At 41.7% G+C, this 24,817-nt stretch overlaps 1 protein-coding gene across 2 annotated transcripts in view; it reads left to right on the top strand.

Annotated features, from left to right (window-relative positions):
- The window catches only part of TMTC1 (transmembrane O-mannosyltransferase targeting cadherins 1), a 278,435-nt gene that overhangs the window by 181,066 nt on the left and 72,552 nt on the right, over positions 1-24,817 (top strand). The window contains exons 10-11 of one of the 2 annotated variants that reach the window (XM_047866165.1): positions 14,194-14,361; positions 22,094-22,207. In XM_047866165.1, the coding sequence (XP_047722121.1) occupies positions 14,194-14,361; positions 22,094-22,207 (282 nt within the window). The remainder of the gene's footprint in view (positions 1-14,193; positions 14,362-22,093; positions 22,208-24,817) is intronic. The other variant, XM_047866166.1, reaches the window with a different exon arrangement.

Below are 24,817 nucleotides of genomic sequence, written 5' to 3'. Positions count from 1 at the left end.
CAGGTCTTTGCCCAACTATTTACTATTCTCCACTGAGATAGGGCCGCTGGTCTCTTCTGGGTAAAATCTTTTCCAGAGAAAGTCCCCCATTTTCATACAAAACTGTCAGTATTTTTTTTTTAATTTTTTTTTCAACGTTTATTTATTTTTGGGACAGAGAGAGACAGAGCATGAACGGGGGAGGGGCAGAGAGAGAGGGAGACACAGAATCGGAAACAGGCTCCAGGCTCTGAGCCGTCAGCCCAGAGCCTGATGCGGGGCTCGAACTCCCGGACCGCGAGATCGTGACCTGGCTGAAGTCAGACGCTTAACCGACTGCGCCACCCAGGCGCCCCCAAAACTGTCAGTATTATAAACTGGCTGTGATGTAGTCATTAGAGCTGCTGAAAGTTGCCTTGGGGCCACAGAAAATTTTGCACATGCTTCAGGCATCCCTGGGAAAGTGCCAGAACACTGGATGTTGCCTGTTGCATGTATTATGCTTACACATTGGCTTTGGCAATGGTGAAGAACATTTCCCAAGCCTTTTATACACACAAGAGTCTTCTCTGCGTGACTTTCCTTGCATTATTGTCCTTGACAAGAAACAGCCAATTTCCACAGCATTAAGTCTCCAGGGTCTTTGAAGAAAGCATATGCACAGTGTCCTCAGTGGCAGTTTGATAATACACACAGTCATCTTTATGCAGAAATCTGTGTTGTCCCAAAAACTTGAGCAAGCAATAGGACAATAAAGTAAAAAGCTGAATTGGTAATTCTTCTGAGGAAGTTGAACTTCCTACTCATTAAGTGTTTATTTCAAGCTATTTGGAGCTAAATCCTGGCCTTAGAGCCCATCCATGAAACCACAGAAGTCATGTACACCCTCACTGAAGCCTGGGTGAGTCCCATCCATCCCAGGAGCTGATTAGGCTATTTTATAAGACAGCCCAGAATGAGTCAGACCAAGTGGTCCTTTATCTCTGCCATTATGGCTAACAATGAACAAGCCACTCAAATCTTCAGGCTTCTGTCCTCCCTCCAACCTAACTTAGAAAAGACCCAAAATATCACTTTCCTCTCACTTGCACTTTGAAATCTATGGATAAAAGGGACAGAAATAGGCTATCCATCTGTCATTGCATGGCTTTAGGGTCAGAGTTTCACCACCAAAAGAAATTGGAATAATCTTTTCTTCTGGTGATATGTGCCTATTTTGTGGATTTCCTTTTTGAACAGGCAGGAGAGTTTGGTGCTTAAATCATTTTTCTAACAGAACTTTTGATCTCTTATTCTTATCTCCAGAGAGGGATATAATTTTATGGCTACTTTTTTGTATTTTATAAAAACCACATTAGAATGCTTCAAAGGACTAAAATTTCTTTGAATCAATGAAGCAGAAATAGTTGTTGAGAGCTCTCAAATGAAGTCACAGGAAGTGATCAGATATCCATTTACATGCCAGATTAAGGGTGATTTATTCACTTTAGCACCAAAGAGCAAATTTCTAAGCTACTTTAAGAAAACATGAATGAGTGGAGAGAAGAAATGGTGGGAATAAGTGAAGGTAGAAACAATATTGTGGATAGCATTGATCAAGAATAATTGAGGGGCACCTGGGTGGCTCAGTTGGTTAAGAATCTGACTTAATTTTGGCTCAGTTTATGATCTCATGGTTGTGAGATCAAGACCTGTGTTGGTTCCGCACTGGGCATGGAGCCTGCTTAAATTTTTCTCTCCCTCTCCCTCTCTCTCTCTATTTTATAAAATGAAATGAAATAAAAGAATATAAAATAAAATACATTATTAAAAAAATGAGAATTGAGACCACAGAAAGAGAAGTTAGATAACATGTGTTGGAAAAAAGAAAGAAAAATAGGGGCGCCTGGGTGGCTCAGTCGGTTGAGCGTCCGACCTCAGCTTAGGTCATGATCTCACACTCCGTGAGTTCGAGCCCCATGTCGGGCTCTGTGCGGACAGCTCAGAGCCTGGAGCCCACTTTGGATTCTGTGTCTCCCCCTCTCTCTGCCCCTCCCCTGCTCCTGCTCTGTCTCTCTCTGTCTCAAAAAATAAATTAAAAAAATTGAAAAAATTTAAAAAAAAAGAAAGAAAGAAAGGAAAATAAAAAATTACCTTACTCTTAGAAAGATGCCATTTCTGTTGTATAATCCCTAAGCTTCTGGACACATCAGACACAGACAATTGGAAAAATAATGACTCCCATTCATTTTGGATTTTGAGAAATACCTTCAAATCATACCTGTCAATTTGAAATAGAATTTTTAATTTTACACAGGTAGCTATTAAAGCAATACTGCAGTATTCCTTTCTCAGGATGCAAAATGAGGAACCATACCCGGGAAGTCGTACTATTTCCGTTATCTGATATTGGGAACCCCTTCTGATAAGCCATATGTGCATAGGCTTCTTCAAACTTCCTGGAGGAGAATGATGATTATTTGAGACTAAATCAAAGTTTCGCCAAATATTAAAATCAGCAGAGCCGTCATTTGATATCAACCCAAGCTTACTTTGGCAAATCCAGTAGGAAGAAGACTGAACTGGGAATCAGCACAGCCCCATCTGTCCCCTACTACCTGGCAGCCCTGGGTAGCCCATTTTCCTACCAGTAAAACCAGAGGGTTGGCCTTGCTCAGTGGTCCCCAAGTGTTGCTTAGATCTCTGTGACAGAGTTTTCTCTGGTCTGTGGCCAAATTAGGGGGTGAGGAGAGAGAGAAAGACAATGTAATAAATGTTTCATAAAGTTAAATCCATGCAGTTTTTAAATTATAGAATTATATCTTTCTTATATTTTTGGCATTAAAATATTCTCCTATGACAAGATGGTAAGAGCAGCAGGGGTTGCACCCAACTCCCCTTTCTTAGAAATTTTACAGGTTTGGGAAACCTAAAACTCCAGTAACTACTAGGCTATGTGATCTTGAAGGTCTCTTTCAGCTCCCAAGTTCAAATGTTTTGTGATTGAGAATAATCTTGTGGAGAGTATGAATTTTTGTTTTCTGCTTAAGATTTAAAAAAAATTTTTAACGTTTATTTATTTTTGAGACACAGAGAGACAGAGCATGAGCGGGGGAGGGTCAGAGAGAGGGAGGCACAAAATCTGAAACAGTCTCCAGGCTCTGACCTGTCAGCACAGAGCCTGACGTGGGGCTCAAATTCATGGACCGGGAGATCATGACCTGAGCCGAAGTCGGATGTTTAACTGACTGAGCCACCCAGGCGCCCCAACTGCTTAAGATTTTAAGCAAAGATTGTTGTCAAGCATTGGAATGTGATCACTTCTGTCTGCTCTTTTTCAACAGGCTGGGCCTAGAAGCAAAAGGGCAATGGGTCTCCTGAGGGAGGAGGAGAAAAGAAGGCAGTACATTTGCCATGGGGACAGGCACTTTGCAGGGCCAGGAGGTGGGTACCAGGAAGTGGTCAGGAAGCATGGGTGTGGAGCCCCTACTCTGAGATAATGGGGTGTCCTCATAAGCAGCAGGAATAGCTGATGCTTAGAAGTTCGTGGGTAAAGCATCAAGAAGGAACTTATGTAAGGAGGAAATGGGGCCATGGTAATAAGAGCAATGCCAGACCTCCTTTTCCAAGGAGCAGTTGTACAGGCAGCTTATTAAGAGAGGTTGCAGTCCATGAGAATGAGTCAAAAGTTTGCCCATCCACATGATGTCATGGAAAGCGGCTCAATTGGGTTGAAGCCTAGTAGAATCTTAACAGGGGCCTGAAGCACCAGTAAGATTGCTCCCAAGGTAACTGATACCTTGTAGAGCAAGTTGAGCCCCTTTGAGGCCATGGCTGATAGGAATGTGACAAGACCGAGTCACTTAAGAGGACACAAGTGACTAGATTTTGATGGGGCCAAGTCACAAAAATAGTAGAAAACCCAGGAACCAGGCAAAGCCAGATACTCGCTTTTTAGCTTGATTTTTGTTTGAAATTCCCATTGTAGTATGCATTGGAGAGATGGGAAAAGCACCCTGGGCTTGGCAAAGAGCCACCCTGCCAAAAACCTAAACATTAGGTTGAGAAGGAGTTTTCAGTTACAAGGTCAAGAGCACCTGCTCTCTGAGAACACCTGTGTATAGGTGTGCATATGTGTTGGCTAAATTACCCAAACTCTCTCAATCATTACTTAGTTTTAGCTCTGAATCCATTTTGTGTGTGTGTGTATTTCTATCATGTCGTCTTAAGATAAAGTTCTCTCATAAGGAGAGCAGAGAAAGGAAAAGCGGAAATGCAGTGCACTATTAAATGAGGGGCAATAAAGTGATGTCAGCAAATGATCTGAAGAGAAAGAGTGAAGGTCAGTGATACCACTGGAGAAGAAACAGTGGGAAGCTCCAAGATTTGAGTAAAGAAGTAAATAGGTCTTTTTACTTTGGAGAGGTATTCAAGTCCTTTTAAATCCAGTGTCTTCTGTGTCCCGCACCATAGTTTAAAAAAATTTTTTAGTGTCTATTTATTTTTGAGAGAGAGAAAGTGGGGGAGGGACAGAGAGAGAGGGAGACACAGAGTCCGAAGCAGGCTCCAGGCTCTGAGCTGTCAGCACAGAGCCTGATATGGGACTCAAACTCACAAACTGTGAGATCACAACCTGAGCCACAGTCAGATGCTTAACCAACTGAGCCACCCAGGCGCCCCTACAGCCTCTAGTTTTAGAACACATTCACTTGAGTCCCTCAGTAAACCCCTCCTTCTTTCCTTCCTGGTCGTGCTCTTCACACAGCCCTGCACAAGCCTGGTGCAAGGACCCTTCCTACCTGGGCACTGCCTTCGAGAGCAGCCTCACTGCACGAGGCCTGGCTTCTAGGTCTCACACCTCTTCTGAATTCAGGTGTCAGAGGGCTGGACGGAACAGTGTATTCTGGCACAGCAAGAGGAAAGAGACAAGCAACCTGACATGAAGATATTCCCACCCTTACTCCATCATATGCTGAAGGATAACCTTAATCAACTTTTGAAACCCAGAGTAGGCTATCACACCAGCAAGAAGCCTCCGACTGCATGACAGTGGAGGTGTCTCCCATTGAAGACGGGAGACATGGGGGGAGGGGGAGCAGCAGAGGAGGACAGACTCAGCTTTCTTCTAAAACATGGTGTGGGGCGCCTGGGTGGCTCAGTCTGTGTCTTGCTCTCTCTCGGCCCCTCCCCGCTCGTGCCCTATCTCTCTCAAAAATAAATAAACATTAAAACATTAAAAAAAAAAAACAACTAAAACTGGAGATTGTAGATCACAGACAGAACAGAACAGAACAGAGAGAGCCACAGTGAAAATGAAGTGAGCTGAGGGCAGATTGGGTGCTTGTGGGCCGCAGATCACTTGGCCAATCTTCAGGGTGGCCTGGGGCAGGAAAGGAGGGAAATCTTGAGCAGTTACTTGCTGAACTATAATCATGACCTTCATATTACAGAATCCTATTAGTTATAAAAGATGAATGTTTATGTCCATTGAGTCCTAAGTGATGGACAGCAAATGTCTGGAAACCACAATTTGAAAGTAAAATTTGGAGAGTATAATTTGGATTCAGATGAGCCTAGATGGAATAATATATGTGAAAAATACCATAAGCTACGCTAGGTAATTGCAAGTCATTATTTCAGTCTACCCTGTGCAAACGAGGAGTTTGGAGGAAGCAAAGTTGAAGGAGAGTAAAGCAACATAGGTAAGGGTCTCTCCTTCCTTCTTTTCTTCTTCCCCTGGGTCTGCAGCCCTACCCTCGCAGGTTAGTGTTCTGAAACACAGGACTGACTGAAGTGTGGCCATCTTGTCCTTATAAGTGAATTCATTTCTTTTCTTTTCTCTCAGATTCTGCACAGTGAAATGCATCTCAAACCAGTGACTTCTTTTTTTTTTCCTTTTTCTTTCATCTTTTTTGAAATACAATTGACATACAATACTGTGTAAGTTTAAGGTGTACAACATGATTTGATACATTTATACATGGCCAAATGATTACCACTACACCAGTGACTTCTACACATTTTAGTAATCTTAAAATATCCTCCCTACTCTTTTTGGAAACCTGGAGTATTCTCTCGTGGGGTTTGGGACCACCATTTTGTATGTGTGTGTTTTCTTATGGTACCCAGCACAACAGATGCTTCATAAAAGAGGATTGTGGAGAGTTAAAGAACACTGGACACATGACAAATCATACACGTGTGCGGTCAGCTCTGTGTTAACACACGGAATAGAGGAGGGGGCAGCAACAACTAATGGATTGTCCATTATGCCTTCACTTCAAAAGTGAAGATGCTGAATACGGTGGGTTACGGAAGAAGAAATGATAGAATTCAGGTCGTAGAGATGGGCATGCTGTGGGAGGGTAGAGAGAAGGCGGTTTTTCTAACTTTTTAGGAGTAGCCTTAGAGTTACTTGGGGGAGGTCTTTGGCTTTGGCTGAAAGGCGTCTCATGCCCAGATAGAAAATCTGGTTGTGACTGTTTGCACCAGGCTGGGAGGGAAGTAAGCCAGGCCTGGGGGGAAGTCTCCCAAGGGGAAACATCCATACTCTGTAGATGGATAGTTCTCCTGGTGATAAAAGTGCGTCTTATCGGGGTGCCTGGGTGGCTCAGTCAGTCAAGCATTTGACTTTGGCTCAGGTCATGATCTCACGGTTCGTGAATTTGAGCCCCACATAGGGGCTCTGTGCAGAGCCTGGAACCTGCTTCAGATTCTGTGTCTCCCTCTCTCTCTCTGGCCCTCCCCTGCTTGTTCTCTCTCTCTCTCTCTTTTTTTCTATCTCAAAAATAAACATTAAAATGTTTAAAAATTTAATTTTTAAAAATCTTCACCCCTGACTTGGGTTGATTCATTTTTAAGTTTATGTTTGTTTCCATGTTAATTTCTGATACTTTTAACCTCATTGTTCAACCACACCTGTGAAACAGCTCCTGTCATACCTGATGCTCAAGATGCAAAATGAATAAAATGTTACTCTATCCTTAAATAACCAACCTGAACTTTCAAACAGTTAATACTTTATTTCATATGAAAGTTGAAGAGAAAAGCTTCTTTATTGTGCATTAAATCATTAGAGAGGTTATCGTTTGTGTTTTCTTCCCTTTCTTCTTTCTTCTTTAATTCACAAAGATAGAGAAAGATTTGAAATGAGTATAAGGGAGGATTTGCTTAAGTGCTTTTTGAATTCCAGAACTATGAATGCACATGAGTGGAAATACATAGCTACATATATTTAACACACTACAAGTGTATCTTACTTTCTGCAGTGTATTGTTCTATAAAATGATGTGTCAATCAAACCTTTCTGAAGCAAACGATACTGTACAAGAAGTTTGTAATTTTAAGGGAGTTTCCTTGAATATTTTATTTTTATTTTTTATTTTGTCAGAGAGTGTGGGAGTGGGGAAGAGGAGCAGAGGGAGAGAGAGACAGAGAGAGAGAGAGAGAGAGAGAGAGAGAGAGAATCTTAAGCAAGCTCCGCACTTGGCACAACCCTGGGCTCATGACCTGAGCTGAAATCAAGTCAGATGATCAACTGACTAAGCCTTCCAGGCCCTGTCTGTGAATGCTTTTAAAAGACTTATATTGTCCTGTAAATTACATAGTTTGAGTCTATCTGGACGTTGATAAACTGGATTTCTCAAGTTGTATTTCCAGATCTCATCACATATTTTCATGATATGCACAGCACATTTTACTGATGTGATAGCATATGGCATACTAAATACACACATGAACACATAAACACTTGAAAACACTGACACATTGTATTCAGTTCATGGACTATGTCCACATACCTGATTTCATTTACTCCAACCAACAACCCTTTAAAGTAGCTGTATTTTAAGGTGTCTAAGGCAGGCAATATTAACCTCTTGTACAATAAACAACTAAGGCTTCACAAGGTTGAGTCAATCTCCCGGAGCCACAGAACTCCCAAGAGAAGTGTCAGAGAAGAACCCAGCTCCTCGGACCCAGTTCCAGACTCTTCATTCTCCAATGAATTCCTTTTCCTAGCTGTGAACTCCCAGACTTAAAGTTCGCGCTAAAACACTTTTGTTCCACAGGAGCCTTTAGTGTTTTATGGGCCCCAGGAAGTTACTACATTGACAGGAGCCTGGCAGAGAGAGACATTGGTTTCTACCTGATTATGTGCAGACTGTACAATTTTCCTGCCTCATACTCTATTTAGCAGAAAACAATTGCCTAGCAATATTATTATTATAACATCGTGTTCATGTTCTCATTTGCTGTTTATTGTCTACCAAGCATTGTGCACAGTGTGAAATTAGTTTCTTTTACAAATAAGACTGTTAATAACCAGAGAACGTAACTAATTTGAGATCAAACAACAGTGTCAGAACTGAAATGCAAACAGGGCTTTTTCTGACGCCAGACCCCTGCCTTATTTAACCCAGGAAGTCTTACAAATTTGGAGCTAGTAGGTGACTTAGGTTCAGAGGAGCATCTCATCTTCAAAAAGATAAAAGAGAATCAGGTTCTTGGAAGGTGAAAGCAATGGCATTATTATCCCAGGTGTTCCGTAGATACGCTGAGGAAAGAACAGAAGAAACCTGTTTCGTGGAGAAGTCAATAGAAAGAAGCTCTTCATACCTACCCCAGGAGCAGCACATAGGACAAGTAGCTGCACAAGAGGGAAATGTACAAGAAATGCTTTTGGAGTCATTTTCTTGGAATATTAATAAACTCCCATCCAAATATATTCAACCTTGTGAGAAATTTTCCCACCCATCAAATATTTGAGATAAAAAAAGAACGGGGCGGGGGAGCCTTGGCTCACCAGAAGCTGGCAGCCTCCCCCGGGTTAAATCTGATCTGAGGCGGCACCATTGGCTCCCTGCTGCTTCCCGGCTGCAGCATCAAACACCTGTTCTGGGCTCAGCATTCCAGGGCTTTATTGTTTAACCATCCATGAGACCAGAGTAAGATCTTACTGCCATAATTTGCCAGGTGGGGACTCAACAGACCAGAATGAAGTTAACCAGGGATATGTTTCATTTCAACTATCTAAAGTTGGGAATGTTTTTTAAGTAATAAAATGGTGAGATTGTGTCTCTCTTATATCGCTAATGTTATTTATAGATACTTTCAGTGGCTTGAGTTTGTTAAAAGGTAGAATTTCAGTTCTACTTAACAGTGAAAAGACTCTCTTTGCTCCATAAAACTAAACAAAAAGTGAAGCTATAGTAAGCATCATAAAATGCTTGCCTCAGAGATAGAAAATTGTCATCTCTTCAGGTTGATGTGGACAGGAAGGAGAAGTGTTTTTCTTTTATCACTTGAGAGCTTCGGGGCCAGGTTCACGAAAGTACGTCTGTACTATTCACACAATGATGAACTTCTCACAAAGTTCTCAAATAACAGGTTTAAACATTTTTCTAATATGAAAGGACCAACATTGTTGACCTGCATTTCCTATTCAGTTCCCTTTGGATGTGCATCATGAAAGTATAAGGAGAGATGCCCGTGTCTCTAGTTATAATATGCACTAAAATGGAGATACCTTCAGCCTGTGAATGAGAGATCAGATAATATTCCATTCACAAAAGCAGCAGTGCTTCCCCAGATGCATCTTAGCGGGGCGCCTGGGGGGCCCAGTTGGTTAAGCCTCCAACTTTGGCTCAGGTCAGGAGGGGCATCTGGCTGGTTCAGTCGGTTAAGCAGTCCGACACTGGCTCAGGTCATGATCTCACAGTTCATGAGTTCAAGCCCTGCATTGGGCTCTGTGCTGACAGCTCAGAGCCTGGAGCCTGCTTCAGATTCTGTGTCCCCCCTTACTCTCTTCCCCTCCCCTGCTCACTCTCTGTCTCTCTCAAAAATAAATAAGCATTAAAAAAAAAATGCATCCTAGTAATGAGCTAAACCAATCAGCAGCCAGAGTTTGACTCTTGGTTCTTCAGGTTACGATTTTGTCACAGGTCAGTGGTTTGCACTGATTCCTTCATGCTCTGTGGAGAGGTCTCTGTTCAGAGCCCAGATTTCCCCTTACCCAGATTAGCCAAAGCAATCTGGAGTCTGGTTTCATTTCCTTGGAGGCCACAAAAGCATGTAGCTTCTCATTTGCTTGATTTTTCTGCTTTCAAAATGAGGACTTGCCCTGCCCCTAGCAATGGAGAGAGAAATTCCCCCCACCCCCTGCTGCTGAGATCTGTATTAAAGCAGATGTTGAAGGATGAAATGTCATAATAGAGAAGCATCTTAATCTTTGTGATATTGTGTTCAAGTTTTTAAGAATGTGATACTCTCTAAGAAATTTGCAAACCTAAGTAGAGATTATTTTATATGGCTTACCATTTCTTTAAACCATATGTCAATACAAGGACTTTCCAAAAAAAATTACCGTGTTACTTGATCCTGATGCCTGTGCTGAGTGGAAAGGAATGGCGTTCTCCTTCCTTTGGTTATAGCAGGGGTCAACACGCTGTGGCTCCTGAGTGGAGTCTGGCACAACGCCTGTTTTATAAATAAATTTTATTGGAACACAGCCATGCCCGTTCGTTTACATAGTGTCGATGGCTATTTTCCTGCTACAAAGATAGAGTGGGAAGGACAGAAAAGCCTGAAGTATTTACTCTTTTGCCCCTTACACAAAAAGTTTGCCAACTTCTGGAGTACAGCGTCGTGTGAGAGTCATGGGTCTTCCGATCTGACTCTGTTATTAGCTGTGGGTGCTACAGGCAAGTTATTTAACACTTATTACCTTTAGTTTGCTCATCTATGAAATGTAAAATACTGAGGATTATATTTTTAAATCAGATAATATATTTAAAATGTTTTTTTTAATGTTTATTTTTGAGAGAAAGAGACAGAACACGACTGGGGGAGGGGCAGAGAGAGAGAGAGGGAGACACTGAATCCAGAGCAGGCTCCAGCCTCTGAGCTGTCAGCACAGAGCCCAACGCGGGGCTCAAACTAACAAACCAAGAAATCATGACATGAGCTGAAGCTGGGATGCTTAACAGACTGAGCCACCTAAATGCCCCATAAATCAGATGATATATTTAAAGCCAATACCGTCCTTATCCTGTGGACAGGCCCATACAAAAGTCTTAGCACAGTGCCTGACAGATAGAAAGGACTCAATATAAACATATAAATGTATAAACTAGCTAATTACTTTTTGTTATTGTTGTCTTCATTGTTCTTGTCTTCTGCCATTTTGTGGCCCTGGCTCTGAGATCCAGTGTGGAGATCCCAGTGTTTTCCTTCCCTAGTGCTCTGCCAGATGGGCAGCTCTTTTTCCTACAAGGAGACAGAAAACAACTATTACAATTTTATGAATGGAGTGGTTAGGAGGGAAGTAAGTGAAGCTAAGGTATGAGAAACACAAGGGGCACGTAGGTGGCTCAGTTGGTAAATTGTCTGACTTCAGCTCAGGTCATGATCTCACGGTCTGTGGGTTCGAGCCCTGCGTTGGGCTCTGTGCTGACAGCTCAGAGCCTGGAGCCTGCTTTGGATTCTGTGTCTCCCTCTCTCTCTGCCCCTCCCCTGCTCATGCTTTCTCTCTCTCTCTCTCTCTCTGTCTCTCTCTGTCTTTCTCTCTCTCGAAAAATAAATAAACATTAAAAAAAAAAAAAAAAGCTGTGAGGAACACAAGAATCAGCTAGTCAGGTCAGAACCCAGACAAGCAGGACAGCATATGGAGTGTGAGTTCTGAAATCTGAAATTCCTGGGTTTGTATCTTTGCTCTCTATGTACGAGCCATGTGACCCAATTCAGGAAATCAGTTCACCTTTCTCCTCGTCAGTGTCTTTATGGTTAAACACAGTGAGTGACCCACGGGGATGTGAGGATGGGCTGAACCCATCTATGGAAAGTGGTTGGCACATAAGATTGTACTCAGTAAATATTAGTTCTCAGTGGGGCTGTTTTATGAAGGCAGGGGGAGAAGTCAGCTGGCACTGGAGATGTGGGTGTCTGCACGGGGCGCTTCTCATGTGTTTCAGGACTTTGTTTACATGTCCCTTTTTCAATGGCTCCGTTCTTGACCACTCATTAAAATCTCAACTTCCTCCCCACCCTGGACTCCCTCTTCCTCTTTCCTGGTAGATTTTCCCCCATGTAACACACCCTGCTGTGTGGCATACTCTGTGTTTTATTTGCTTATTGGCCGTTTCTCCCCACCCATGTGGATTCCACAAGCACAAACATTATTGTCTGTTTTGTCCACCGATGTGTTCTTGGTGCCTGTAACAATGTCAGGGCACGGTTAGTGCTTATTAAATATCTGTTGAGTGGAAGAATGGAACCCAGAAGGCTTTCCTGTGGCCAGAGCTACATCCTGCTCACTTAGGGCTGGGATCCGGATGAGGCTAGAGGGACAAATGGCAAGCAGCCACATGAACTTGAGCAACCATGATGGCCTGTAATGGCATCAGCATGGCAAGTTGTACAGAATGAGAGACATTTAGAAAACCTTGACACCTCTAAGGCCAAACCTGACTTGTTGTGAAAGTGGAAAGAGGTTTTGAGTTTTTGTTTTGTTTTGTTTTGTTTTGTTTTTTGCACTAGTGACTCTGTGTTCTGGAGTGTTCAGGGCTTCTGCACAGTGTTTATGGCAGTCCAATCCAGTAAGTAGGTATGGGCCTCCTTAGCTCGAACCACAGTCTCCCACTGGTAAGTGGGATGATGACTCTCTTTGGCTAAACAGTGAACCCCAAAACTTTAGGGAGCTGGACCAACCAACTTATGGGATTTGAAGTATGGAATTGGAGCTCTAACTTGAACTGATTCCCAGCATCTCCACATCAGAAACCTCAGATGCTTCTCTTGTTTTTCAATCCTTGAGACCAAAGCACAGGTATTCAGAAAGGTGAACAGAAGGGAAGTGGAGAGATTTTTTTAAAGGAGGTATGTTTAGAAATGAGACGATTTAAGTGTTTTCCTTTACAAACCCAACCTGCCTCAGTAGATTGGAGTTGTTTGAGGGCAGGACATGTGTTTTATTCATAATTGCATCCTTAGTGCCTAGTTCGTTGCCAGTCACATAGAGAGAATGAGTAAATAATTGAACAAGTAAATGGGCTGTATTAATTTGGACTTCTTATAGCATTAATGTCTAATATAGGATTACTTTTTTTTTTATTTCTTAATGTTTATTTACTTTTGAGAGAGACAGACAGACAGAGTGTGAACAGGTGAGGGGCAGAGAGAAGGAGACACAGAATCCAAAGCAGGCTCCAGGCTCTGAGCTGTCAGCACAGAGCCTGACGTGGGACTTCAACTCATGAACTGTGAGATCATGACCTGACCCGAAGTCGGACGCTTTACCAACTGAGCCACCCAGGCGCCCCGTAGGATTTCTTTACACAGTCTTGTTTCATCCTTAAAATATTCTGTTATAATTTGTAGTTTATTATCTTTGGAAAGAAGTGGGTTTTAATTAAAATGCCTGTGGCAATAATGGGTACAAATTAAATGTTCGTGTTTTTCTGAGGCCAGTCAACAAGCAGGAAGCATCTCTGTGGCTGCACAGATAATGTGAAGCACCACATTCCATCCACCAGGCCAGAGGCTTTTAGAAATGTGATACTGACATGCCACTCAGATAATGAGCAATTCTTATGTCTGTTTAGAAAGCTGAGCCAGAGTCAGCAAGAAAATCGTATCGACACAGTCTGTCTGTGATGAGCTCCAAGCTGCAAGGCTCAGGAGTTGGCTTGTGGATAGATGATTTTCCATCAGCATAAAGACTTTGACCAGAGTGGGTACACAGCAGGCAGCACATCCCTAGAGACAGACACCAGTGCTCCTTGGTAACCAGCATCCCTCCCAGGACCTGCTAGGGAAGTCTTGGGGACTGCCTGTCACAGAGCCATGATGTGACCGGCTGCAGCACAGTAAATGTAGACACATGATACCAATATGGTTATATGATGTCAGTGACGTAAGGAAGCAAGAGTCAGAGGATCTATTCAGGGCCCAAGAACATACATAAGGGACTTCTCATGATGTCTGAGCTCTGAAATCCCGGGCAGTCTGAGCCTAAACGATGAACCTATTATTCTCCACACAAGTGCCAAAGGACTAGCAATGTGCTGGTACAGCCCATCAGAGAACCGACATGTAAATGTGTGTGAGAGAGGGGTGTTTATGTTTGTTTCTCCATCCCAGGACAAGCTTTATGTGAAAGCTAGTTATATGGGACAGAATACACAGGGGGCCTCCACTGCACCCCCAGAGTAATCCTGCTTCTCCCACACTGTTTTCCAGCATGGGCTACTGCATCCTTTTTGTGCACGGACTGAGCAAGCTGTGCACTTGGCTGAATCGATGCGGGGCCACCACCCTGACTGTGTCCACTGTGTTGCTGCTGTTGCTTTTCTCTTGGAAAACGGTGAAACAGAATGAAATTTGGCTGTCAAGAGAGTCCCTATTCAGGTACGATTAGGTGGATAAAAGCAAATCTCTTCCCATGTATTTTTTTGCTTAGATATTTGTTTCCAAACAAATGAGGTAACGTGGGTCTGGCAATAATCATTAACCCACAGGTTTTTTTTAGTAAAGTTTTAAGTGGGAGATGTAATTTCATTTTGGGTTTTAGCTTTAGTTTTTTAAATGGTAATATATAAAGTTTAATGTGAGCTCATATGAAAATAAGGCTCACGGGAAGGTTTTTGGGTCTGTGAGACAGTCGTTAATGATGAGCTGGGCTGTAAAATCAGCTATAAACAAAATGAAATGATAAGCCTAACTTCATTATGCAGACAAGAAAATGAGAAAGGTGAGCACACAGCAGGAAGGAAGAGAAATGCAATACATTTTCTTTAGAATATTCCAGCATATCAAGTTGTGATCTGTGATCTAGTTGCTTTATTCTGAACATTAATTGTGAACAAAGAAATGGGAGGCTTTTTTCATCTCGTGGTAGGTTTTTATGTAGTGTAGAAGCTGTTTCTGAAAATAACGATGTCAACTTAAAGCCCCGAATTTGTTGTGAAGTATAAACTATTCTCTGGGACTCCTGCTCATCGCTCTGTTTTCTGGAGCTTAGACTGTCTCCCTAATGCCACTGCCCCAGTGACCTTCACCTGGGCTCCCTGGCACTGCCACAGCTGATGTCCCCAGTTTCTAGGGATCCTCCCCATCTGTGTCCCCTCTTCCAGCTTCTGTCCTCACTTATGACCCAGTTGCCCAGTTAGGTCGTTGTGGTTTTTACTTGGTTCCTTGGCCAGCTGATACCCAACACTTCTACTTTGGGAGCAAACAACTGAAACAGAGTTAGGATCACTTGAGAAAATAAAAGGGAACATATTGGGAGAGTATAGGGAAGTGCACGGCATTGAGGGGCCGGTGAAGAAGCCGGCATGTGGCAGATGGGAAAAACGTCTGGATGGTGTCTTGAGAGCACCTGAGCGCCCGCCCGGAAGGAAATGGGGAGACTTTTACCAAGTTGTTTTTTATCTTCACATCGAAGTCCTAGGGAAATTAAGTCCTCTGGCTGGGCTTGAGCTTTAGGTCATGTGCCTGCCCTTTGTCTCCACCAGGTACCAAAATGAATGATTGGCCAAAGGAACCCCTCTGACTTCCACTGAGGGAGTTAGGGCAGGCCCGGCCCCTTGGGGTACCACTGAGACTTCACAAAGTGAGGCAAGGGAGAACTCCCCACAGGGAATCCAACTACTGGAGGAGGGCAAAGACTCCGGGCTGCCAGGAATGAATGAATGAATGAACGAACAGATAAATAAGATAAATGTTCACTGCACTTTTTTACTGTTTCAAAACAGTATATTTGATTTTGCTACTTGGCAATTTAACTTTTTAACTTTTTTTTAATAGAAAAATATTAGTTTGTCATGCAAGTCTTATTGGTTTTTTATTATTATTATATCACCACCATTGTCAATGTCATAATCATTTTCACAGTGGATACTGTAGAGACCTGTTGGCATATAAAGTTTTTTGTGGGGATTTTTTTAATTAATGTTTTTTCACTTTGAGGATCCAGATTCCATTTAGTCTCTGTCACATCCTTCACCTTCAATGCGGTCCCCACAGACCACAAAGGACTTGTCCCCTCTTTCTACCCATGCTGAGGTCAATCTGCAAGCACAGGGGCATGGACATCCAGTGATACAACTTCCTCTTAGTCTCTGTTGGCTTCAATTTGTTTTTCTTTTGCTTTCAACAGTTGGTGCTTTTATGAGAAACTTTAAAATGGTTCTGCCCTGTGCTAAACCCCTTGCTTGAATAAAGGTACTAACAGAGGTCGTGTCTTCTAATTATGTTTACTGCTTAATCAGATCAATTTTGGGGGTGGATTTTGGCAGGCAGCAGTTTATTTCAAGGATAACAAGTTCATTTTCCAACACTCTATGGCTGATGCCAGCAGTTTGAAAACAGAAAAACAAAAAGCTCATTGACTTTTCATCCAGAGGCTTTGTTTTTGTTTTTGTTTTTCCAGATGGAAGCATGCAGTAAGTGACAGTGGATTACTAAAACATAACCATTCCACATATGTGCTTGAAGAGGTTTTGTGCCCTTAAGAGGCCTTTGGTGATCAAATGGAATTTTGTATAACATGCAAATCAAAGCTTTTGATAGTTCTTTGAAAACTTTGCCTATTATAATTTATGTATGTCCCAAGAAAAGTTTTAAGAATCTGAGATGTTAAGAATATTCTTTCTCCTCAAAGACCAGATATTTGTATGTATTCATCTGTGCTGAGTCATGCTGGAATCAGTTGAGTGAACATTTATCAAGAATCTTTGAAGGAAGATAGGGTTACTGGTTGAGTGTGGGGGCTGGAGTTAGACTTTCTGGGTCTTCTCCAAGTACCATCATTTAATAGCTGTATGATCTTGGGAGAGTTACTTAATGACTCCATGCCTTAGTTTTCTCTATTTTGAAACTGAGAGTAATAACAAGAATGTTTATCTTTCAGGTGTAGTGTAAGAATAAATGATTATGTAAAAGATGCAGAAGGCAGTATGGTAAACACTATGTAAATTTTCAAGTTATGGCTGTAGGCTCTGTTCTAGGGTATGAAAGAGATTGGTGTTGACAGGGGGAAGAGGGAAAGAGGAGGAGGAGCTGGAAGTCTGTGTAGGGTCAGACACATAAACAAATGTTAACATAATGTAGCCACTGGTAGACAGAGGTAGAGCAGGACAGTGCGTAAGCGCTAAGAACAGCGCAAGCCCTTCATGAACTGTTGTCTCGTAGACCTGAACCAAGTATGTAAGGATGAAAACAACCCAAATTAGCCATAATGATCAAAATCAAGAACTGGCTGTATTGAGTAAGAAAAATTTGTAATAGTTCTAGATAAGGTGATGTCCCTGTGTCAGAGGCCCTGCTTCTGGTTACTCCTCTGTTCTAAACAGTGAACTCATTGACCGCCCCTTGGACATATGGTCTCATTAAGGCTTCTCTTACTACATGGGGTGGTTTTGCTTGGCAATGCTGTGAACAGTCTTAGGACAGACCTTTGCGTTGGAGAAAATCCAACTTTCAGTTAAGCCCCAGCCTTTCCAGCTGAGGCCTCCTCTTACAAAAAAAGATCTCACCATATGATGTATTTTTAGGAGATACAGATGCAGGCCCCCCTCACGGCTTTGTAGTTCCACTGGCAAGAATCGTACACACAAAAGCGTAAGAAGCCTGAACTTGTGTCTTATCAGAGGCTCAAAGAGAGTAATTGGTCCAAACTGAAATAGCTGTGAAGAGAAACCAGGATTTGAACCCAAGTTTGATATACAAGAATATGTAAGCTTTGCTACACCCATTTTTTACTTTATGTTTTCTAACTTAAATGAGCCCAGTATAAAAAAGAGAGAGAGGGAGAGTGGGAGAGTGGGGGGAGGGATTGGTTCATAATAATAGCTGCAAGGTATATTTTCTTTAATTCTTTTGCCAAGAAACTATTCTGATATCCTAACCTGGAAAGAGGGTAACTGCATAGCTCCAGCTGAGCCTGGTAACAGCCCGCAATTTTACATTGTTTGGAGTAAAAAATACTGTAGTAACACAATTTGGTAAAATCCCTTCTACCCCCCAAATGTTAGAAATACCTGAAAAGGCAGAGGCTGCATTTTTCTTTTATTTACAGTGTAGTTAAGGGTCTCTTTGAATCCCATTCATGAAGTATTTAAGTGATCTATGGACCATCAATTAAGAATTTATGGCCTAGATTATTCTCCATCTCTGTAGGAAACACATTTGTTTCTTGCTTTCTGAATTGCTAAGCCAGAGATCAGCAGACCTCCCAAGGCAGAGAATATATACTGAGGATTGGCAGATTCTTTTGTAAAGGAGTAGACGGTAAATATTTTAGTCTTTGTGGGCCATACAGTCTCTTTTGCAACTACCCAACCCTGCTGTTGTCTCGGGAAAGACGCCAAAAATAATAGGCAAACACATTGGCGCGCCTGTGGCCCACAAGGCCATAGTTTGCTTACCAGTAAGATAAACATTGTGATAGTGAAATTATAATGTTACTATATCCTGTGGTACCTTTCTGGCTTAGCATCAAGTGTTGATCAGCTTCAGGAATGGTTCTGACCACATATTGGCCTTGGTTGAAATCTCTTCTCAACTGCTTTCTAGGTCTGTAACCTTAGAAAAAAAGGTCTTGGGGCACCTGGGTGGCACAGTCGGTTAAGCGTCCGACTTCAGCCAGGTCACGATCTCGCATCCGTGAGTTTGAGCCCCGCGTAGGGCTCTGGGCTGATGGCTCAGAGCCTGGAGCCTGTTTCCGATTCTGTGTCTCCCTCTCTCTCTGCCCCTCCACCGTTCATGCTCTATCTCTCTCTGTCCCAAAAATTAAAAAAAAAACAAAAACAAAAAAAAAAAACAACGTTGAAAAAAAAAAGAAGAAAAGGTCTTAATCTCTCTGAACTTCAATTTCCTCATCTGTAGTGTGGAGGTACAATAATTCTACCCAACCAATGAGTTACTGAAGGGATAAAAGGAGACAGTCAGTCCATGGAAATGGGTGCTCAGCCCAGAACTTGATTCAAACTGAGCATTCCATTCTGTGAGTACCAGCCATCCTGAGTGAGGCATTGTGCTGCCTCAGGTCAAAGCAGGGTCGGAATTGAAGAGAACCACAAATCCTTCTTACTTTCCTTTCCTGTTACCCTTGGGTTGAATGCTGCTCATTAATTTTTTTTAACGTTTGTTTTCTAATCAGGAATTTGGGGATGGTTCTTGTGACCTATTGTCCAGTGATACCAGTAAAACAAATTGATGTTCTATAAACTCAGAGATACACCTGAGAGCAGTGGCTTTTCTTGTTTCTGTTCATTTTCTTTTTTTTTTTTAAGATTTTTATTTTTAAGCAATCTTTATACCCAACATGGGGCTCAAACTCACAACGCAGAGACCAAGAGTCGTATGTTCTACCTACTGAGCCAGCCCTGCTCCCCTGTTTCTGTTATTTTTCAAGAGGCATGGAGGAGAACTATGAGGTACATGAATTAGGATCCTGAATTGAATGGGAGATTTTTCTTTGTAATCATCACTGGGATTATTAATCGGGATCGGGATCCAGCTGTATAATTAATGAATACTACATGTCTTTGTAGAATAAATGCATATAAGTTGCTTGGTTCCACTAAAACAGTTGGGGTTATGAAACCATAGCATCAAGAGAGCAAATAGAAAAGCCTGGTTCTGGAAGCAAGAGCAGCCTGGCCAGTTACAGCAACGTGGAAAGTTTTGCCTTTGGCCAGTTGTTTATTTCCCTTTATCCACAAACTAGTCATTGTAAAATGAGAGGCTGGAAAAACATAGCAGAAAAATATCACAGAGAGAACATAAAGGTCAAAAACAACAATGGAAAAAGCAGTGTGTTCTTAGGATTCAAGTTACTCCACCCACATCAGCTTGCCTGTTATGAATATTATTACTTCCTCTGGCCATCACTAAACAATGCCTGATCCGAGCAGGGACTATGCTTCCACAGGCCTAATTGTCTGTTCCTCGGGTGAAATATAATTGAGAGTCACCATGCCAATCACACAGAGGGAAGGGTCAATTCCAATATGCCAGTTATATCCACACTGAAATCAAAGTTACCTTTAAAATCTGCCTATTACCTTGCACTATTTATTTCTGGATAGAAAAATCAGAAGTTTTCCTGGTTAAAAATTGGAATTTTTTAAAGCCATTATTACCACTCTGACCCAGATTTTTCCCCTGTGACTAAAAACACTTTGGGTAATTTCCATTTTAAATATTACATTAAAATTCTAGCTCTATGTGGCAGCTGTTGGACCTCACCATAGGGCGATTGAAGGATACTGATGATTTTACCGGAGAACCCAAATGTCAGCATTTGTATATCTTTTGTCTTGGGTGGGTCAGTTTCTGAGAAAATTCCTCCAGGCTCCTCCCGAGAAGTCTAATCCTGGCTATTCAGAGAGCTTTTTAAGGAGGACAAACTGAGATCCCACTGTTCAGAATACAGATTCTCCCATAATCTACCTTTAAGGTACAGCTCTTCCCCCTTCCCTCGGCTGTACCTGTTGTTCCTGAGTGCAGGATCTCTCTAACTCTATTTTTCCAGAGAGTAAAACTCCTGCCTTTTGCTGGGATGGGGAAAGAATAATGAAAAAAGTCACTTAGCTTTTAAGGGTAGGGATGAGGATCTGAGGTTTAACTGCTCCTGATACAGATTTAGTCTGTGTTCAGCCACACCCCACCCACCAAAAAATCCCAGCAACCTGCCATACATTTAAAGTCACTGAAGCAACCTGGGTAGGTGTGGAGTCTGTTGCTTCAGATGATGTTGCCCTTGGATTGGTCTCTAGCCTCTTGCACTCTCTGTAAGTTCTGTCCTCTGGAGAGTTCCTCAGATGTCCAGCCACTGGATTTTAAGTGGGACTGTCTTTGCTGGTTATTTCACTGAACGTTCAACAGAGATTACAGTGCCCTTACATATTTCCCCAACAGGGTTTTAACACTTTGTATGAAATCCTTCTATTAATCTTACCTTTAAATTTAAAACTAGGGGCACCTGGATGGCTCAGTCAGTTGAGTGTCCAGCTCTTGATTTTGGCTCAGGTCACGATCGCACAGTTTGTGAGATTGAGCCCCGCGATCTTGGGATTCTCTCTCTCCCCCTCTCTCTCTGCCCCTCCCCCTCCAAAGAATAAATAAATAAACGTTAAAAAAAAAAGTTAAAAACTGAATGAAAGTATGTTATCTGGGAGAGGTAGTAGTGCATTAAAGTTGCCCAGAAACTAGGTTGTTATGCTTTCTCTCTCATCAACTGTCCCCCTCCCGCATTTAATCCTCAAGAATTCCAGTTTTCTTTCCAAGTGGCCCTCCAACCCATTTTCTTTCATCATTCCCCTGCCCCCACCTCCTGCATGTGAGGGAACAAGGGACTCTAGAACCAAACTAGAATCCTCTAGGATCCCATTTCTGCCACTTACCAGCTGTGTAGTTGTGTACAGGTTAAATGTGTGGGCTAGTTATGAATGAGAAATGGCTCCTCTCCTGCCCCCACTTGCCCCTTGAATCGTCTCCAAAATTTCAGTGCTATCCTGTGGGCGTTCCCCAGGTATTTGGTTATGGCAGTGCAAGCAGACTAATACAGTGACATTTAAGCAAGGTTTTGTTTTTTTTTTTTACCTTTTTGAGCAAAACCTCATTTCCTTTTCTGCAACTTGTAAAATAATAATTATACCTGCATTTGTTTATTTATTTATTTTAATTAGCCCAGGCTTGGTACATGGGAAATGTTAATTTCCAATAAAACATAATAGGGAGGCCAGTCTAGTAATGATATATTTTTGTAGATGTTCTCCATGTTTTTTTAAAGGAAGGTTGTAAGTGAACAAAAGAAGCAAGGAAGGAAAAAACTGAATTAACCTGAGCATGCAGTTTTGTTCTCCAGAGAATTATCCCATCCCACCCCCTCTGCTTCATATGCGGTCAGCATGTTTGTTTAGTTGTGCACAACCACACACTGCCTTCATTATTTTCCAGAGAAGCATATTTAATAAGTGACACGATTCACAAATTTTGGAAAACCTGACTTAGATGGATGCAATGGACATTTCAAATGAAGGTTCATGAAACTGAGTAAAACATGAAAGAAACTGACAGTATTCCTAACTAGTATTCTTTGTTGTTCTTTTTTTTTTTAATGTATTAATTGTAGGTCTGGAGTTCAAACTCTGCCCCACAATGCCAAGGTTCACTACAACTACGCCAATTTCCTGAAGGATCAAGGTCGGAACCGGGAAGCGATCTACCACTACAGAACAGCCCTCAGGTAAGCGCCCTAGGACTGTTTCCCTGCTGTGCTTCTCAGGTTCATTGGCTCACCCTCCCAGTGTGGGGGGGGGGGGGAGGGGGGCGGGCAGTGAACATCTCCTTGGAGGTGGTATGGATCCTGGACTCCCCATCTTCTGCTCAGTGCTCAAGTCTGTTGTGAATGTGGTAACTCTGCCTTGCTACTAATTCTTGGTGTTTTCCTGTAAAAGTTTCCATTGCTACACGATACTCAAGTGACACCCGGTCAAATACACATATGCAGGAGAACAGGAGTTGGTTGTCAAAAATACACCAGTAAACTCTGAGAACGTGTATTCCAGTGAATTCTTCTCACTTCAGGCTTCCCATTATCAGAAAGGATTTATATGAAGGCATTTGAATATGGAAATGAAATAAATACCCTGATAGTTGTATTCAATAGAAAGAGTACTAGAAGACACTTGATTACCATGCTGGGAATATGTTAATAAGGGGCGTGTGTGTGTGTGTGTGTGTGTGTGTGTGTGTGTGTATGTGTATAAACAGCCCTGACACTCTTCTTGTACTCATCTCCCTGTATTCATTTGGAAGAGACTATACTAAACAGAGCTTTACATGTCACTTTAAGAGAAACTACAAATGTAAGCCTATATTACCAGTGGCAGTCTCTATTGCTCTTGAGTACTCACAATTGCAATCCTGGCTTTCAAGATGGTCTTATCTAAAAGATCCCACATGATAAATGTCTGTAATCTGGAACATGTGGAGGCAGGAGAACTATACATAACCTTGGAATCTCCAAATGGTCAAAACACAGACAGGTGAGTCTTCTCTTTTATTGAGTACTGTGAGACTCACAGAAGCTTTTTAGAAAGGTTTCCATACCCCTGCAGATTGGCCCCCATTTGGTTGAATTTTGGGCTAGTGTTCCATTTTGGGATATGCTTAAAGTATGCATACCAAACAAATAGATATTTCTCTGAAGTATGTACTAGCATTGTCTCAAAGCTTAGTTTGAAATCATCATTCTGAAAGTCACTGGCCTGATTTTTTAAATTATCCTTTTGAACGGTGTTCTTACATAAGTATATTATTCATCAATTGAAATATTTTAGACTTCAGGGTCTCTTATTTAGCATTCAATATGATAAAAATTTTAAACTGTGCACGTCAAGTTCACTATCAAATACTATTCCAAAGATCCAAGAAATGGAAGTCCCAGAGGAAAATTGTAACAAAACTTTTTTTAAGGAAAATAGGTTTTTTATTTAGGAATAAAAGATCATTTTTAAGATTTAATTCAGATTTCTATTCTTTCACTGGAAGCCAGTTTACCCAAATGTTTACAATACTTCCCTCTGGTTGGTGAGTAGATTAATTTTTTTCTGTATATTTTGTACTCCAGATGTTCCACAATGAACATGTATTATTTTTGCAATGAGGAGATATCTTTTTTAAAGAGGCATATTCCTTCAAGGGTACAAATAAAGTATGTTTTGGCTTAATGGTTAATTGATATTTCAGGATTTCAGGTGAGCCTTCTTGAAGAGAAGAAAAGAGCAGTAAGTTTGCCTGAAAAGTATTCGTTGAAAGGAAGTATTATCAGAATCTTTTAAAATTTATTGCATTCCAGAAGACTATTTTCTGTCAAGTTCAAACAGAAAAATAAGGCAGACCCTAAGGCACTGCTTGGGGCAAAAGTATAAATTACATAAAATTCTCTAGCAGCTGATTTTACAGAATTATAGTAGCTGGTTGGGTACTACCGCTTTTTTCCCATGAAACAATAAAAATAAATGTTTGCTTCAGCAACTGTGCTTCTGGAAGAAACATGTCCCTTGAGAAGTGGGGGAAAAACAATTAAAGCTATAAATACACTGCATAGTAATTAGTGAAATATTTCATCCTCTCACACCAGGCTCAAAATACTTCTGATTTAAGTAGCATCATTTTTGTGTGGATACCTCTGTGGTGAATTTTCAGTGGATCTGGGTTTGTTTTTTTGTTTGTTTGCTTTTAAATAAATTGTCACTCTTTGTGCTAGAGAGAAAAGGAAAATACCAGGACTATTCATCATTTTCATGATTATTTATCCGAGATGACTGGAAGACTGCCCTTATTTTATTTTATCTTTTAATTTTTTTTAATGTTTATTTTTGAGAAAGAGAGTCAGAGTGTGAACAGGAAAGGCAGAGAGAGGGAGACACAGAATCTGAAGCAGGCTCCGGGTTCTAAGCTGTCAGCTCAGAGCCCGATGTGGGACTCAAACTCACAAACTGTGAGATCATGACCTGAACCAAAGTCAGACACTTAAACAACTGAGCCACCCAGGCGCCCCTGCCCTTATTTTAATATTGTTCTTTCTTTGTGGAAGTTGCTGAGACAGAGCTCTCCCCCACCCCCCGCTCTGACTCCTTCCTCCATGTTTCAACTTTAGTGTATCTGATGGTTTCCATATTTGCACACAGCAAGAAAGAGAATGATTAGGAAAATACAGGGCTAACGGCGCTATTATCTGAAATCAGTCCCAACAATTATCCATTTTTGTTGCAATGACTGGGTAGATCCCAAAGGCAATGATGAAATTAGTCATTAGGGTTGTATCTATACCAATATCATTTTGGCTGGC

Source organism: Prionailurus viverrinus, chromosome B4, assembly GCF_022837055.1.
Source record: "Prionailurus viverrinus isolate Anna chromosome B4, UM_Priviv_1.0, whole genome shotgun sequence".
Taxonomy (NCBI): domain Eukaryota; kingdom Metazoa; phylum Chordata; class Mammalia; order Carnivora; family Felidae; genus Prionailurus; species Prionailurus viverrinus.
The sequence above is the reverse complement of the archived record's forward strand: the minus strand, read 5'-3'. Positions and strand labels throughout refer to the sequence as shown.